This window comes from Pangasianodon hypophthalmus, chromosome 28 (assembly GCF_027358585.1).
Source record: "Pangasianodon hypophthalmus isolate fPanHyp1 chromosome 28, fPanHyp1.pri, whole genome shotgun sequence".
NCBI lineage: Eukaryota > Metazoa > Chordata > Actinopteri > Siluriformes > Pangasiidae > Pangasianodon > Pangasianodon hypophthalmus.
Genome location: NC_069737.1, coordinates 14434850 through 14453818, shown reverse-complemented (window position 1 = coordinate 14453818; position 18969 = coordinate 14434850). Strand labels below are relative to the sequence as shown.

Sequence of the window (18969 nt, the reverse complement as noted above, 5' to 3'; positions counted from 1 at the left end):
TGCATACACACTCACCTGTTTTATTGGTGTTTATAACACAACACTGTTCTTACTCTCTGCCACATGTTTACATTAATACAGTCAATCTAATGATTATCGTTTCTATAGTAACAACTAATTCTACAGTGGACGATTCACATAATGTGTCGTTATTTAATCAAGAAAAACATTAGTACTGATATGATGATGCTTTCTGTAAGAACACTTATGGAAGGAGTCTCCAGTGTCAACACTTTGTAACTGTCATTCTTCAGGACAGGATTTCTAATGCTGTGGTATAAGAAGAATAAAACACTTCAGGACATGCTGTTTCCTGAAAATAATCCACTCCCTAATAAGCACTCCCTGTTGTGATTTATTAACACCTTCCATTAGTGCCAAATATTCTCAGTTGCTTTGTACAACACTTTGTCTATGACAACCGTTGCTATCTTCTTTTAGCTCTTACTGATGAAGTGAGTCAGTCAATAAGTCAATCAGCAAGTGGGTAACTGAGTCAGTCAGTGGGTCGGGCAATGAGTCAGGTAGTGAGTCAGTCAGTGAGTAAATCAGTAAGTCAGTGTGTCACTGAGTCAGTCACTGATTCAGTCAGTGAGTTAGTCAAGGAGTCAGTGAGCAAGTCAGTTAATGTGTTAGTCCGTGAGTCAGTGAGTAAGTCATTAAGTTAATGTCAGTCAGTGAGTCAGTGTGTCAGTCAGAGAGTAAGTCAGTGAGCCAGTAACTGAGTCAGTCAGTGAGTCTGTCAATGAGTCAAGCAGTGACTCAGCCAGTGATTCAGTCAATGGGTCAGTCAGTGAGTCAATGGGTTAGTCATTGACTCAGTCAGTCAGTGAGGCAGTCAGAGAGTTGGTCAGTGAGTCAGACAGTGAGTCAGTGTGTCAGTCAGAGAGTCAGTGAGTGAGTCAATCAGTGAGTCAGTAACTTAGTCTGTCAATGAGTAAGTCAGTGAGGCAGTCAATGAGTCGGACAGTGAGTCAGTCAGTGAGTTAGTCAGTGAGTCAGTGAATGACTTGGGTACTGAGTCAGTCAGTGCCTCAATCAGTGAGTCAGGCAGTGAGTCAGTCAATGCATCAGTAAGTGAGTCAGTCAATGCATCAGTAAGCGAGTCAGTCTGTGAGTCAGTTAACTTGACAATCAGTGGGTCAGATAGAGAGTCAGTTAGTGAGTTAGTCAGTGAGTCAGTCAAAAATAAAACTAAAATAAAAGGACAACAGATTACTCCAGGTCTCATTAGCTAACTGATAGGACATGTGAGAAAGATTAACGGTAGGATGAGAAGTGAGATTTGTAAATGTTGCTTTTGGTACAATATCAGAGAAAATCACTCCTGCTTGCTAGAATTCCTATACATTTTACATTAGATCAGCTTGAAAAGGAAAAATCAGTGGACAGATCATCAAAGGTGCATCTAGAGATAAAGAAAGGAGGAACGGTAAAGAGACATGCGGAAAGAGAGAGAGAGAGAGAGAGAGAGAGAGAGAGAGATGGATGGACGGTGACACATTACTGTCTGTGAATTGATGCGTTTTGTATTCGGGGCATTAGAGAAGCGAGTTTGGTTTTGATATAACCTGAAGCAGTGTGTTTAAGAACTATCACGCTCATAGGCTGGATTAGCACACACAGCACACTCCCTGTGTGTCTTTGTGTAGTGTGTGTGTGTGTGTATGTGTGTTTCAGGGAGGGGATTCTGCTCTGAAGCAATCAGTATGTTAATATGACAGAGTAACTGGATTAGCATGGCAATATTTAACACACACACACACACACACACACACACACTAAAGTAAATGTAACAAGACACACACTGATAAAATAATGCCTCCCATTCATGGTACGAGCTCCATGCTGCAACTAAACACTCAATCACACAGCGAGGTATAAACACCGCTGTTAAACATGGACATTTGTTACAGCTACCGTTTTAATGTGTGTGAAAATAATTCTCCAAAGACTTTCTAGTGTGGCGACTGTGGTCACCCCCTAGATGTCATCCTCAAAAAAGGACCCTTGAGGATCATATTAAAGTGTTTAGTTATGTAGGTAATGTTTAGCTACTGGAAAAATAGACTTTCTGTATAACAATCGCTACTTTAACACATTGATTTTAAAAAGCAATAGAAGGGAACTACTAGACTAGCTAGCTATATGTTTAGCTATTGATGTTTTCCTATGCTAACAACAACCCCTTATAATGGCAGTCAACTAGCTAGATTTATTACTTTATTTCATGGCACTAGCTAGCTATTTATGTTTAGCTAATGTACTCTTTTTTACAGCTCCCTGTTGCAATGCTAACTAACTTATTTAAACGGTATAGCTTTAGTATACGTCTTTTTTTACTGATTAAATAATCTTCAGTGAAGTTTAATCTGGAACAATCTGGGTTGCGTAAAAACGTGACATTTGCGTAAACAATGTAGAATCTTACAAATAGTGTATATATATATATATATATATATATATATATATATATATATATATATATATATATATATATATATATACACTATTTGTATATATATGTCAGCTTCACACCATGACAACACACATTAGGACTGTAAAAATGCTTATTCAGAAGGTTTAAAAATTACCTTCTGGGTTCTGTGAGAGAAAAATTAAGGTCAGCTGCAGAAAACACTTAATATAGACAATGTAACATGAAAGCATTTTCTTAGTTTTCATTATTAATTACAGACGTAGTTTCACGCATGCATACCTGGTTGGTTTAACCACTCTGAGCAGGTCATGTGTTATTTTACTAGTTGGCCACTAGGGGTGTGGCTTATGACTAAAGGAAAGATGAGAATATACGACTCTGACTCTTTGACCTTCAGGTCAAAGATAAGCGCACATTCTGCAACGGGACAAAACACCAGCACCAATGACGTCTCAGAGACGTGAGTGGAGGTCAGAGATGGGGTGGAAAAGCTAATTTCAGGGGTGGCAGCTGAGTATGACCACGCCCCCCTTGACCAGCACACTTTTATCCACTGAATCTAATCCTGAGTGGGAATATTGAGGGTTAGGAGTCTTGTAAAAGTGCACTACAGTGAGCGACTCTCTGGGATTTGAACTCAGAATTCACAACACTTACCCAGACAGAAAATGATCTGCTGCATATGTTTTAAAGTAACGACACCAGAACACTACCACAACCGGTCCAAAATGGTGAAGCTTAACTGCTCAGGAACAAAATAGTCATGTTTGTGTCCTCTGTAGATTTGGTCGAATTCTGTATCTGTTAAATTCACTGAATAAACTCGCAATCCTGATACACTCTGGTTTTCTTTTCAGGGCACGGAGGGGTGAACCAGCTTGGGGGGGTGTTTGTGAACGGGCGGCCGCTGCCCGATGTGGTGCGGCAGAGAATCGTAGAGCTGGCCCACCAAGGCGTACGGCCATGCGACATTTCCCGCCAGCTTCGCGTCAGCCACGGCTGCGTCAGCAAGATCCTGGGCAGGTAAGCCTTATTCATGCCTTATTAAAGACTTATTAAGCATTTACTAATGTCTAATTCATGTGGAATTATAATTTTTTAAACCACTTTGCCACAATTGTATACTACAAATTTTTAGACAGAATGCGCTGACTAGGGATGAAATTAACAAAAAATTGTACAGTGATTAATTTACAAGCAGGTAACATTACTGACCATTACATAAAAGTGAAAAAAACCATTAGATGTATGTATAATATGTGCTGTGTGAAGGTTTATCTCATAACCAGCTATAGAAATTGTTAATTTAGGCCAAAAGTTTAGTTCAAATGTAGTAAGAGGTAGTTGGAGTGATAGAATCGAACAGACACGAGAATCGAAATGAAGTGGAAAAACAGACTTTTCAGTGAAAAAGTGGTGGACAGGTCGCTTGTGGCTTGGGTGTGACCCAACAAACATGGTTACAGTTTGTCAAACTGGGATGAATAGGAAATCGGCACGTCGTAAATATTATTGAAATTTAGCAACGATTTTTAGGTTCAAGTTCAAGAATTAGTTGACCAGCTTCATAAATGCCATTCAACCTAAAATAATTTACAAAACCTGCTAAATAAAAGTTCTGTATACTGTCGGTTTGTTGGCAATCTACCTGTAAGTTGGTTGCTAGGAAGTTTGCTAACTCACAAAAGCTTTCTGATTGACTGTGTACAATGTTTTATGTTTCTTTGACTAATCTATAGTAAAGTCAGGACATTGTTATATTACATTTCCAGCTTGTACACTGCTAAAATTAAGCGTTTTCTCTGCTTCATCGTGAAGGATTAGCGCTTGTGTTATCGGTCGGCAATGCAAAGTGGCGTGTTTAAAGCGGTCAAGTTCGGCAACTGATGTTTTGCTCAGCAAACCTATTCTCACCAGAAACCGTTAATTTTGGTGAAAGAGAAATGAATTCAGTTTTTGCTCACTGACAATAAGCTAGCATGACGGCACCATTAGAGCAAAGAAAACAACGAAATATTCAGAATGTTCCGTTAGCGCCTTTGCGAACCGCCGCAGTAAAGGAAAATTTCTCCGAACACCGTGCACCAGCGTAGCTGAGTCAGCAGTTCCTGCTTTTGTCTGACCGAGTTTGAAATTAAAAAAAAAGAAAAGAAAACTTCCCTCGTCCCGAATTGGAGCGGGTCAAAGCCTTTTTTTTTCTCTTCCTCTCTGTCACAAAAAGAAAAGATTCATCACATTGTACATTTGCATCCGAATGAAACGGGTGGCATACATCTGCCGAGGAGGGTGAAGGACAGAGAGAGAGAGAGAGAGAGAGAGAGAGAGAGAGAGAGAGAGAGAAAGAGAGAGATTTAGGAAGAGTGATTTAGAATAAAATGATTTATAAAGAATAGGAAGAAGAAAGAAATAAGGAAAAGACACGAAAGACAGAGAGAGAGCGCAAGAGAGAAAGAAAGAGAGAAAGAGAGAGAGAGAGAGCATTTGAATAGATGAAGGTGTGGGATTAGCGCTAGGGCCTTTAGCAATATCAAAAAATGTGTTTGCCATTGTTCTCTCCCTCTCCGACCCCCCCGAAGCCCCCAGTCCAGCTCAGTCATGCGTTACCGCTAGGCCCCGTGTGCGTGTGTTAATTTCCTCCCTGCTCTCTGGCTAACGGGCAGACAACAAGAAAGCCCCTGCGTTTAACAGCGCGTGGACTGAGAGTAGCGCGCTAAAATAAATAAGGTGGATGAATATCCATGCCTTCTCGTTAATAGTGGGATTTTCACAACCGTCTATTAAGCTTTGCTGTTTTCCTGTATATACTGCAGGGAGAAAGGCTACAGGGTCTCTTTGTAATGTGTTTAGAGTTATGTGTGTGTGTGTTTGTGTGTATGTATGTGTGTGTATGAGGATGGTAATCCCTGTTTAACGTTGTATGGAAAATCTACCATATAAGTGGCATTTCAGTAATTTCCTTTACCACCATCCCATAAAGGTATTTGCTAGCCAGCTAAATATAATATAATTAGAAAACCTCTTTAGAGAAGATAACTAAAGAAAACAAAACTTTAGCGAACAGGTAGACTGCTAATATTAGCAAAATTTTCCAAATAAAGTAAGAATTATATATCATAGAATATCCCCAAAGTTAAGTAGACAAAGAAATATGTCCAAATAAAGCTACTTATATTTATAGAATATTTAGCTGTGGATTAATAATCTGTGAGTCTGTGTCTTAACCACTCAGCTATCAGAGCAAAAAACAAAGCTAGCATATGTGCAACATTAAATAATACCCCAAACAAAGCTAAAACAAAGCTGAATGAGAAAATGGCTAAGAAATGCTAGCTTATTCAAAACTAAATAGATAACATGAGCTAGCAAACCTTTGAGAATATCCTTAAAATTAGCCAGCTAACCTTAGTGAAAAATGCCAAACAAAAGCTAGCTGTCATTAGAGGTTGTTCAGGATCAAAGCTAGTGTTAGAGAAATGTCCAAACAAAAGCTAGCAAACATTAGTGGCTCTTCAAAAACTAGCTAGCTAACGTGAGAGAACCTGAAACAAAAGCTATGATATTTATCCTTAAAATTTGCCAGTTAACATTAGTAAAGATTTCCAAACAAAAGCTGTCATTAGAGGTTGACACAATGTTAAAGAGAGTTAGAGTACATTATTAAAAACAGCTTTTTCAAAACTAACAAAAGCTAGCATACATTTGAGAATATCCTTAAAATTAGCCAGCTTACCTGAGAAGAAGTTCCTAAACAAATGTTTAGAGGTTCTCCTTCCAAAATAAGCTAAAAATTCCTAACAAAAGCTAGCTTTTTCAAAAGTAGCTGGTTAACTTGAGAGAAAATGCTAAACAAAAGCTAGTTAATGTTTGAGCTTATTCTTATCTATTTTTAAGAGAGGCTAAAAAAAATGGAGTTTCCACCCGTTTTGGGAGTGCCCATGTTCAGCATTGAATGTATTTGTGATGTTGCACTCCACAGTAGTGGTTAATGGCTCATACGAAACTAGACACTCAGGGCTTTAAGAATTTGCAGTTTTTCATAATAATTTTTTTTTACTTAGCCTACTAGGTTTAAATGTTATACTTTTATTGTGGCAGTTGTATTTAGGGATTTACTATCAAAAAAGCTTTAGTTGTGCTGCCTGTTTTATCTCTATAATGTTATTGTTCAGAGGTGTGAATTGCTTTCAAAGCAGGGGGCCAACACCCCTCAGATCCCATCGCCCTGCTCACCAGCAGCTAAACACATAGTCACAATACTCTACACACAGAAACCCAACAGTGTCCTGACTAATCTTATAACAGACTTGTGGCGATAAAATAATTCTTTTGTTTATACTGATTGAAAATGTCCGGTAAGTCGATTTTGGAATAGAGCGCCAGGAAACGGTTCATATTAGCTAGTGAAGATTAGTGTAAGATGGCAAACAAAGCTAGTTAGCTAATGCTGAACAAAGTTGCCATGTTTGAATGTCATCTATAGCTAACTTTAAGTGCAAATGAGTGTGTGTGAGAGATTTTTGAGTATGGTTAATTACTAAAACACCAGCTCTTCTCTGATCAAGCAGAAAAACAGTTGAATCTCTAAAACAACACAACGCATCACTGCACCAGTATCATTACCGTCAAATCACTGACAGGTTGCATTTTGATTGACAGGTACTATGAGACGGGCAGCATCAGGCCAGGCGTGATCGGAGGATCCAAACCAAAGGTTGCTACACCCAAAGTCGTTGACAAAATCGCTGATTACAAACGCCAAAACCCCACCATGTTTGCCTGGGAGATACGAGACCGACTACTGGCCGAAAGAGTGTGCGACAATGACAGCGTGCCCAGCGTCAGCTCAATCAACAGGTCAGTGTGCGTAACGGAAACAGCACACAGTTCATGGGAACTCTATAGACAATTATACTGTAGATTACAGAAAAAGATGCATTATCATCAATGATGGATGTTTCTCCACTGCACATTCAGAAACAAGAACCGGCCCAAACAAGAACCACATATTACCCATAAACCAAACTATTTATTTATAATTGATAGTGTTTTATAAATTTATTGTTTGTCTATTTACATGGTGTCACATCAACCACTCAGCAAACCACAAGTACCATTAGCTCTCATTGGTCGCGTTCTTACGCGTGAACCATACATCATCCAGTTGAAACCCTTGGTACTTGGTACCAAAAAAGTTTTGCTGCTTTGTTCAGTTGGAAAAAAGGCTCAAAAGAAGAAAAATTTAAGAAGAAGAAGAAGAAGGAGAAGAAGAAGAAGGGATGGACAAAAAAGGCAGAAACAGAGGGGATGAGACAGCGAGCCACACAAATATTCATGAGTCCAGGTTCAACGCCATGTGTATGATGACAGAGAAGAAGAGAGAGAAAGCGACAGAGAGAGAGAGAGAGGGAGGGAGAGAAAAAAAGAAAAGGGGGCTTGTGCTTTGCTTGAGCAATCATGCAGGAAGTGCGAGGCTGTGCTGCCTTGTCAGCCACTTCACACACACACACACACACACACACATGATGTCTGTTTCCTCTTTGTCTACTGTTTACTGCAGGATCATTCGCACTAAAGTCCAGCAGCAGCCTGGCCAATCAGGAAGCATCTCTGCGCATAATTTAGGTAAGATCAATACACAGCTTTAAGCATGTTACAATAGTTTTAGGCACCTCTATGCTGGTCATACGAAGTTTTCCCCCTCCTCCACGCCTTAAAACGAAATAAAGCTTCTGGATGTAAAATATTACCATTTCACACTTTCTCATAGAAAAATGAATGCAAGTAATATAGGAATGCATGATTCTCTACGATGGATACACACGAGCTAGCCCACCAAGTCTAGCTAGCTAGCAAAAATACAGTGTAGAAAACAAAACCATCTGGTCCCTTTTGATGTGTGTATTTTTATCACAAGATCTGTGTACTCTGTGTATTTTTGCTTGTCTAAAACTGTAGTACGAGCCAGATAGGGTTAGCATGTTATGTGAAACACAAAGGGTGAGCAGATGTGCTGGATGACTCACTTTCTGAGAAAAAGAAAGAGACAGACTACCACATCCTGTTAGTAGGTGTTTACTAGCTTAACACAACTGGGTAATAATACAAATTCCAGTTATTATTTGTAAATTCTTACAGAAAAGTCGATTATCATCTATGGTTCACTGAATAAGACTTTTCCACGCTCTCACTCTTTCCCCTGATTGGCTGATCGTCACCATGACTTCTTTCATGCCTCTTGTTCTCTCACGAGTTCTCTAGCTTAACAAATTCACAACTGGGTAATGAATAGAATTCCACCTAGGGGATAAATCAGCAGTCGGCTATCATTTATTACATCAGACTCTTTCAGTCTTTCTCCTCTGATTGGCTGAGGATGTTTGTCACCATGTAGTCTGACTTCTTTCGTGCCTAAAGTTGGGGTGTGATGTTGTTTACATATCTGTGCTGGTGTACGACGTGTACAAAAAAAACGTCTGCTATACGCAATTTTTAAAGCAAATGAAAAAAAGCAGATCAATTCCAAAAACAATATACCGCAAAAAATACAACTAGCAAGAACTAAACTTGATATTCAGGCTATCAAGGGATCTTTAAGTTTAAGCCACTTTGTGTTACCCACTATAACAAGCTAGCTAGCAAAAAAAAGTTTACGGCAGAAAAGTTTGACTGTGTGCTGAAGTCCATAAGGATACAGAACTTTCTGGAATAATGAGTCTGAAAACTATCAAAACACAACTGAAGTCTCCCTCAGTTACATCCCAGGCTGGCAGTGAGAAGTTCTTGGAGACCTCATACCAAAACACACTCAGATCAGCCATGAAGGAGTGACTCCATTCATCATGTACTGTAGTATCACGAAGTTCCGGATCTACTTACACCTCTGTCAGTAATCTTCATAATCTCACATCACCGCTTAATCGAAATTAATTTTCGCCTGTGCCCTGACTTCAGATTACGATGATAAATCGTTCTCATACTCAGACAGAAAATTGAAATTTAGGGATTTTGAATACAGAGCGCTTGCGTTGCGTCTCCACGAAAGAAAATACACAGAAAGAATGAGAAAAGCAGATAATTGAAATGATAAATCAAGAGGAAACGCAGGGATATGCATTCATTATGGTCTGCTCATGGTTAGCAAACGAGCGCGAAGGGCGAGAAGAGGGTCTTTTATCTGTTCGCCGAGCAATTTGTTTTCTGTCTCGCTCGCTCTTTTTTGCTACTCCGCTTGGGAGTCTGGATTAGCGACGTCTTTGCACCTTTAGTGTCCCCTCGGGGCCACCGTCCTGTCACTCATATTGAACGTCACCTGACAGGAAATGAGATAAGGCCGGGAGAGGGAGCATGGAGGGCTGACAGGAAGGTACGGGTTGAAAATAAGGCTGTTTGCGTGTTGGAGTTTATCCGCCGGCCATACACACTGACAGCTTGTTTTTTTTTTTTTTTGTTTTTTTTTTTTTTTTTACGAAAAGGGCTTTAGCAAGCAAAAAAAAAAACTAGGGGTCGAGCAGGGCGAGAGCAACAAACATTGAAAAACAATAACTGACAACATGATGGTGGTTCATCGCTAGCTAAAAGAGTTTAGCGTTAAAACGCTATCGCTATCAAATGTGTTGAAGTTTCACACGAAAAAAGAAGCTAAAAATATTTCATATTAACACAATTAACTCATTTTGCTTAGCTTTGTTAGAAGGGTGTGTGTGCGTTCATATTAAAGCTGGTAATATCAGATTGTGACCTTTCTTGACCTTTCAGTGTCCACCGTAGCGGTAACCCAGGTCTCCGCGGTAACCAGCGACGCCGCAGGCTCCTCTTACTCCATCAGTGGAATTCTGGGAATCAGCTCGGCGGCTGACGCTAGCAAGAGAAAGCGAGATGAAAGTAAGAATGAGTGTTCATTTATATTGTTTACATTCCAGTACATATCAGCTAGGACACCAACACGTTTCCATCTCACACACACACACACACACACGCACACACACATATGGCACAGATGGAAGGAGCTGAACATTGACAGATGTATCGGGGCAGGGGGATTGGACACCGCTGACACGTCTTAGACAAACATCTCTATCCAGCGGAGACACCGTGTGTGTACGTGTGTGAACATGTACATTAAAATGCCATCTATGGGTAGACCCCTGCTGCACGTGAAGCAGCGCCAGATGCCACACACACACACACACACACACACACACAAACAGCAACATACTGCAGTTGATAAATAAACAAGAGATAACACGCAAGAAAGTGTCCAAATGAGGCCACAACGCAAAACGCCCCGCCGTTTCCTTTACTATTTTCTGACTGATTAACATTTTTAATTAAAAGAAAATTAAAAACAATTGATCTGTATAAGTTAAGTTTTCCTTTCTCAATGATATAAAATTTCCAAAATTGTCTTTTCTTTCATTTCAAAAACTTTCCAGTCCCCGCCCCCACATATTAATAGTGTTATACTGTTATATGATTGTTGTTATGGTTACCTCTTAGAGGATTTTATTTCTTTTTGTTCTCTTTTCCATGCTCGGTACTAATCATTTCTTTGGATGTAATTCAAACAGCTAGTCTGACTGCAACATTTAGTCATTTAGAGGAGCAAAGTGCTGCCCAAACCGCTAGTTTGCTAGTTATGCTAGTTATGCTAGTCATGTTAGTTGGATTAAAAACATATATTGTATGATATTGTAAATGATACATATTGTTATAGGACGTGTTTTATACAACAGTGCTGTTAAATTCTTGATTCTGATTGGTCAGATGGTCAGCAAGTAGTGACAGTAGTGCAGCTGCAAATCACAGGCTTATAGTACGTTCTAATATGTTATTGTTTCTATAGTAACAGATAATCCACAGGGAATCGTACAGCGGACGCTGCGTGTAATCCAACTGTAACAGTAAACAAATTAGACACTTGTTATTTAACAAAGAACGTATAATTGTTGCTATGGTTGTTGATAAGTTTCCTGTAAGTAAATATTTATGTAACTTGTTATGGAAGGAGTCTCCAGTGTCAGTGACGGGAAAGTCGTCAGGAAAGAGAACATTGTGTTTTTGTAGTTTCTCTGTCTTTTCTTTTATTAGTCTCAAGAAAGTGAGGCAACGACTGTTTATAGCTGCTGATAACAGGAAATAACTTGTTTCATGGATGTTCCACAGCATTAAATGTAACTATAAACGGATAAAATATCATGTGACGTTCTTTAATAAGCAAAAATCGTAACAGTCAGCAAATTGCTGTGGTATAAGAGGAATAGAGCAACGCTTTTATAGGAAAGTAATGAAATCAAATTGATTATTTAGACTTTTCACTTGACGCATCATAACAGGCTCAAATATAAATGAAGACTTGAAAAGAAAGCGAGTCTGTTTCACAGTCTGCTACACACTCTAACATATGCACACACACACACACACACACACACACACTAACACACTCTAACACACACACAGGTTGATCTATGCACCAATTAGAGCAATGTGTGCCAGTTTAATTAAAGCAGCAGCGGACCAGTGACAGTGAGAGAAAGAGAGAAATGAATTTGTGTGTTTAATTGACATGGTGGGACTGCAGGTGGCCAGCTCCCTGACAGCGAGATACGCTCACACACAGAGCCGTGTGTGTGTGTGTGTGTGTGTGATCTGAAAGGGGTTCACTTCTGCTCATTGATCGTCTGTGTGTATGAGTGTGTGAGAAGGTGTATGTTAATTTGGTTTGGGTGTACAGTATGTATAGCAAAGTGGTATTTCTGAGTCATGTGAGACCTGAGCAATAGTGTATAATGTGTGTGTGTGTGTGTGTGTGTGTGTGTGTGTTCAGTGGTGCAGTACGGTGTGACTTGCAGCTGCTCAGAAATGGTAAAGGAACCAGAGAAAGGGAGGGACATGAGAGAGGCTTAGGATTTTGTTTGTGTGTGTGTGTGTGTGTGTGTGTGTGCATGTGTGTGTGTTTGGAGAAAACCCCGTGGCGACCTGGTGACCTCACTCAGCCGGAAGGGAAGTGGGAGGAAAGGGAGAACTTGACTTGTGGGGCCTCAAGAACAGAGGCATTGTGTCTGACCATTCACAGAAAAGAGAAGAGAGGAGGAGATGAAGAACATGGTTGAGAGGAGGAGATGGAGAACATGCGAGAGAGGAGGAGATTTAGAAAATCTGAGCGAGGACAAGGTGAAGAACATGGGAGAGAGGAGGAGATGAAGAACATAGGACAGAGGAGGAGATAAAGAACATGGGAGAGAGGAAGAGAAGGAGAACATGGGAAGGGGGACAAGGTGAAGAACATGGGAGAGAGAAGGAGATGAACATGGGACATGAAAGATGAAAGATGATGGGACATGAAAGATGAAAGATGATGAGAGGATGGAAGAGGAGAAGAAAGAAAAAAATGTGAAGAGATATGTAGAGAGAAGAGATGAAGAAAAAAGTTTCCTAAAGACTGCCATATTTCTATTCAGATGGCTGGACTCTGACACACACACACACACACACACACTAAACTCAACTAACTAAGTTTTCAAGAGAACATTGCCTCTGTGTGTGTGTGTCTGTGTGTGAGAGAGAGAGAGAGAGAGAGAGAGAGAGACAGAAAGAGTCGATCTCATTGTTGCTATTGTCTCTACTTTCTGAACTGAGGAAGAGCTTCCCCTCAGATCCCACCCTGTGTGTGTGTGTGTGTGTGTGTGTGTGTGTGTGTGAAAGACAGAGCCTGCAGCTGAGGTCTTTGTGGCCGGTTACAGAGGGTGATTTCCTATAGCCATGCCAAAACAAAAAGCCAAAGGAGCAGCGGCGGAGCGTTACACACACCACCACAACTCACTGAATATCTAATACCTCTGAGGAAGTGTGTGTGTGTAAGCGTGTGTGTGCGTGTGTGTGTGTTAGCAGCAAGTACATATAGCGTTTAAGGACTAAAAGAAGAGTTGGTATAAAGTTGCGGTCAGATCGAACATGAATAAAATGTAATATACAATTAATGCGAATATGGGAAAGTATGCAGTAACGTGAAAAAGGAAGTTTAAAACTACAGAAACGTGAGTCTATGCAAGAAAACAAATTAATTTTTATTAATGTTATTTTCTCGTTTCTGTAGCGTTAGCTAGCTTTCATCCAATAGCTATTTGCTGCTTCCTCCAAAATAATTGCCGTACGATAGCTACCAACCTCAAGACTCATGAAGCCAGCCAACATCTTCTCGTACTGCTGGTCCTGCTGTAACACAGTCAGAGGAAAGTGCTATCGACCCTCTTCCACATACACAGATGCCCATGTTTGGTTACTGTCGCTGTGATTGACAGGAGAGACAACGTATGCCCCTCCCACCCTGAAAGCACAGTCAGTTTTGCTCTCCTGGGCTCCTGGCCATGGATGGCTGTGGAGTCGACAGGATTCGAACATTAGGTCAAACACTTTTTTCCGACCTCTCATTAGGAAAAAACAAAGAAAACGCCCCCTCACCTCAGAAATTCTGGAAGATCCCCTCAGAGTTCAGCAAGTGACATCAAATCAAAATGGCTGCTCACAGCATGACCGGTAAACAAAGCAACACTTCTTTGCTAGATTTTTGCTAACAAAAGACGAACATGGAGGCATCCATGGAGAAAATGAGGAATTGGCAGAAAAAGAGAGCTAACGAGAAGACTAGAGAAAAAGAAGAAATGGAATACAGGAGAAAGAAAAGGAAGTGATTGACAAAGAAAAATAAAGAGGAGCGAGAAATTGAGAATTGAACAAATGTGACAAAAAAGAGGACAAAGAGAGAGAGAGAGGGAGTGAAAGAAATCAGAGGAAGAAACATTAGAAAGAGAAGAGCAACGAGGGCCATTATTATCAGCTTAAACACACACACACACACACACACACACACATACACACCTATCCACTCCAATTTAGATCACGCACTATAATAATGATCACAGTCTTCAGATACACTAACACACACACATTATATAATAACACAAAGTGTGTGTATCAGGTATAACATAGCATACATATAACACATACACACACACACACATACATGATGGCAAAAAAGAATGAAGCTTTCAGAAACCTTCAACCTTCTTCGTGTGTGTGTGTGTGTCTTTCAAGTGAAAGCAATAAGCTGGCTGAAATGGTGCCATCACACAGACACGATTGATCAATTGAATTCTATCAGACACACTGACCGCCAGGATTAAGAGGGTCAAAACATCACAGATCATACACTCCACAGTGTGTGTGTGTGTGTGTGTGTGTATATGTGTATATGCGTAGCTGCTGAGTAGATCAGAGTCACTGCATACACACACTACAGAGGTAATGTGCATTTAAAACAAAATTGAGATGAACTATAATTCTCTCCACATCTCTCTGTCTGTCTCTCTGTCTCCCCTTCTGCCCCTCTCGATCCCTCTGTGTGTGTCTCACTCTCTCTGAGTGTCGATTGCTCATGCCCTCTAAGGTCTCTAGAAAAAGGTGTTTTGGAGAAATGAATTGGCTCTATACGGGGGGATTTTCGTCTCCATTCTCCTCTCTTTGCTCGTGCCTCGTTGTCTGTAATCATTCGCAGCCCGTGGCTCTCTCAGCTCTTATAATTGTCTCCTCAGAAACTCTGCAATAGCTCGTCTGTGTGTGTCTGTGTGTGTGTGGGTGTGGGTGTGTGTGTGGGTTTGTCCATCTACAAGCATTCATTTCACCTATAACAGCTCATCTTACCAGTTCAATGTTCCTTATTAAAAGAAATCAGGATACGTTTTTAGGACTTCCGTTGATAGTTTTACAGAATTCATGTTAAAGGAAACATAAAAAGTGTTCAGATTACTAGAAAATTCCATACGAACACACACTTTTGTGGTATTGCTGGCTTCAAGTTGATTTTTTTCGATAGCTCTCAATAGAGTTCTTGAGTTATGACACAAACAATGTTGATGTTAAGTGTAATTACAGTGTAATTTTAATCAAACAGAATGTTTTCATAGTAATTTATTAACACATCTGAGGTAAATGTTGATATTTCAGACTGATTTGTCTCGTTTTCGCTGTCCTAATGTCTTCACGTTGTCAATATGAGCTTATTGTATCTATTTCTAGTTTGGAGGATTCGTATTTTAAAGGTATATTTTCATAAAAGGATTCCATAGAAATGGCCCTCTCTTGTGGCATTTGTGAGTTTGAGTGCAGTTAGCCATTGATGCTAAGTCTAATTATAGTAAGAGTCTTTTCTTAGTAATTTTTTCAACATATCTGAGAGAATTACTGATATTCATAATGGTTTTATTTTGCTTTCATTCGCATTTGTGCCTTTATAGTACGTATATATAAAAGAATTAATGGATAAATGCTAGCTAGCTAAATCACTTACCTCAGTGATTAGCTAGCTTGTGCTTGGTATCTACATTTCTCAGTTGCCTAGCAACAGTTTTCTCACAAATTTAACCACTTGAAAGGAGAGCACTTTATGTTTTCACTTTCCTACATGTACATCAAAGGCACTAATTCATGATTCCCAATTAAAAGCAATAAAATGTACACAATTTTCTCCCTTGCCTCAAGCTAATGTAGCTGACAAGTAGCCTCAGTCACCTATCCTCAGTCCCCGCCCCCACTTTTTTAAACCAAACCACTCCTTTTTTGACATTGCAATATATTGTCTTTATTTTACAAAGCATTTTCATTATTCAGGATTCACGTCTCAATTTTTCTACCAGCAATCACAGCGGTAATCTTTTATTTCCTTTAGATCTTCAGGATTCTTCGCTGGCGAATGGCCACGCCCACTCAGGGCGGGACTTCTTGCGCAAGCAGATGCGGGGGGAGCTCTTCACACCGCAGCAGCTCGAGGTACTGGACTGCGTGTTCGACCCTGACATTTACCCCACCCCTGATACCAACAAGCCCGCCCAGGTAAGAGCCGAGTGGGTGGGGCTACACAGCCAAGAAAATGTGCACACGATGTCCCTCTTCCCAAAGCTCACTTGCCTGGCTGCCGGCGCTGCTTGACCCGTTTCCGACCTCACTGTTGACCCTATGCCCTTGTGGACCCTTACGCTGACCCTTGGCCTGCGTGAGCTTATGCTGCTTCTGATGCACTGCCTATATGTTTTGTGTTAAGTGAAACTGGGTTAGGGCACAGAGGTTTAAGGGTTAAGTAGTGAACACTTGTTTTGGGGTCTTGCACACTTGACATTAGACTTTTACACACAATCAGTGCTACTTTGCAGAGTTTCACTCAAAATATCAGGTAAAATTTAAGTCAAAAATTAAATATAAATAACAAGTTAAAAATTGGTGATGAATAAATGTAATAATAGTTAATGTCTGACTAAGATCATAATAAAAATTTAGTTTTTTTATAATTGCTAATTTAGGTATAAGGGAAAAGTTACCACACTAAGGAAGAAACTTGCTAACTACCTAAACTAAATAAATAACTAAACAACAAAATAGTTAAATAAATAAAGGCTACTGACAGACTAAGATGCACTAATGCTATTTTAGAATTCCTAATTTTAATTAAAAAAAATCTAAATCTGGCCCATGTATGTCTACATGAAGCTTTTGTTAAATTTTCTGATTTTGTGCATTGTTACAGCAGTGGTATAGCATGGTGATAGTGTAGTACATATGAAGTTGCTGCTTTGTGAGGTAAATTTCTACACGCTGCGTGTGCGTTAACATTTGCGTTTGCGCCGATAGTTGGCAACTGTGCTGTTTTTAAGTTGGCTTGGCTTATATGTGGCAATGATCACACACACATACACAATTAGCTTGATGTCACAAAGCAAGAGACTGTTGCTATGGCTTCTTTGACCACTGTTAGATTTGATGCCTATGCGTATGCTCTGAAAATCTTGACCAAAACCCAAAATACAACAGTTTTTTTTGTCATTTCTTCTTTCTGATTAGTCCCCTGTGTAGTGATTTGTAAATACATTCTTTGGACATGCGAAGGCACGTTTAAGTGGTTAAGGTCTTCAGAACAATGTTGCTATCTAGCTAATAAACCAGGCTAATTATTTAGCTAGTTAAGTCCTTTATACAGGCAGTGTGAAGGCACCAAACCGTGGAAACATGATAAAGCAGTTAGATATATCAGCATTTTCCTCAGGTGTATTGGTAAATAGCTAAGGAAACACTCTGTACAACTAAAATTACACCCTAAACACACTTAGCACAGACGGCCACTGAGGCACTTTGCCAAATTGTTTTGTTTTTAAGAAGGCTTATCTATGCAGATAATTATGCAAAAATCATACTTTTATAACTCTGGTTAAAAGGGATCAAATTTGCCTAAATCGAGTACCTTAGATTGCAAAAGATATATTTTGGGCAAAAATAAAATTCTGTATTCAAATGGGGTTATGTGTCGTGTTTAGGAAACATTTCCCTATGATCATCCCACTCTTGTGGTATTTACTACTTCAGAAATTGTGATACAATATCGATGTTTCTCAGTATTACAACCATTAAAGTTTCGTTAGCGGTCAATCCTAAATGTGATTACAGCATAATTTTTATTGCACTTAAATCCCGTAATAGCAATTTATCAACATATTTGAGGGAATTGTAGTTATTCATAATGATTTTGTTTTGCTTTAATTAAAAGAATTAGTAGTCATATGCTAGCTAGCTAAATCCTTTAATTCAATTATTAGTTAGATTTTGCTTGATGTCCACGTTTCCCAGTTGCCTAGCGATAGTGTTCTCACAAATTTAATTGTTATAGTATTAAATATTAGAGATACTGGAGCTCACAGAGAATGAACAGTAACCCTGGTCATAGTGCAAAATTTCGTGTTTTTCGCATCTGGCTAAAAATGTACATAAATAACAAATCAATGACTTTTACATATTAGATATTACATATTAGCAAATGTTGTTTACATTATTGAAAAAAGTTACTAAATTCTTTGCTGAAGTAGCTGATATTTAGGATTTACACTACTACTTACTGCAGCCCGATCTTACACGTGTTCCACCATTTTGAAAATTGTTAATATTGCGTTTCTCGTAAAAACACAATGAACACATGAAATCATCTAACGCAAGCACAATTACTGATCCATTGTTTACGTTCGGATTGGTCATTATACGCATCACACTGATGGTCAGGGACAGTGTCAGTGATCTATAGACTCATCTGAAAGCCCCATAATTCCTCAGTCCATTTCACTGCTGAGCACTAAAGCTGACGGGGTCAAAGGTTACCAACCTGCCAACTGGGGCATTAACCTCTGGGTCAATGCCGGCTCTGCAGGGTGTGTGTGTGTGTGTGTGTGTGTGTGGTTAGGTCCTTAAAATAGGAACAATCATGCTGAGAGAGAACCAAACAGCCAGAAAGACAGAACCCTTAAGGCTTTCAGAGAGAGGATGTTGGTTTGTGTGTGTGTGTGTGTGTGTGTGTGTGTGTCTGCGCCTATATGCCTCCTTGCTCAGTATGATTGACAGTCAGATCCATCCCCTAGCCGACAGGCTAACCTGAAACTCTAGGGAGTTCACAAAGACAGTGTGACGGGAGACGATGTGTGTGTGTGTGTGTGTGTGTGTGT

The 18969-nt window shown here is 39.7% G+C and overlaps 1 protein-coding gene across 4 annotated transcripts in view; it reads left to right on the top strand.

Annotated features, from left to right (window-relative positions):
- The window catches only part of pax5 (paired box 5), a 49379-nt gene that overhangs the window by 11622 nt on the left and 18788 nt on the right, over positions 1 to 18969 (top strand). For 3 of the 4 annotated variants that reach the window (XR_003404811.3, XM_026947676.3, XM_026947677.3), the window contains exons 2-6: positions 3298 to 3463; positions 7097 to 7294; positions 7998 to 8062; positions 10196 to 10321; positions 16161 to 16324. Coding sequence is in view for 3 of the 4 variants with exons in the window: in XM_026947676.3 (XP_026803477.1) it covers positions 3298 to 3463; positions 7097 to 7294; positions 7998 to 8062; positions 10196 to 10321; positions 16161 to 16324 (719 nt within the window). In the remaining variant the exon portion in view is untranslated. The remainder of the gene's footprint in view (positions 1 to 3297; positions 3464 to 7096; positions 7295 to 7997; positions 8063 to 10195; positions 10322 to 16160; positions 16325 to 18969) is intronic. The other variant, XM_026947678.3, reaches the window with a different exon arrangement.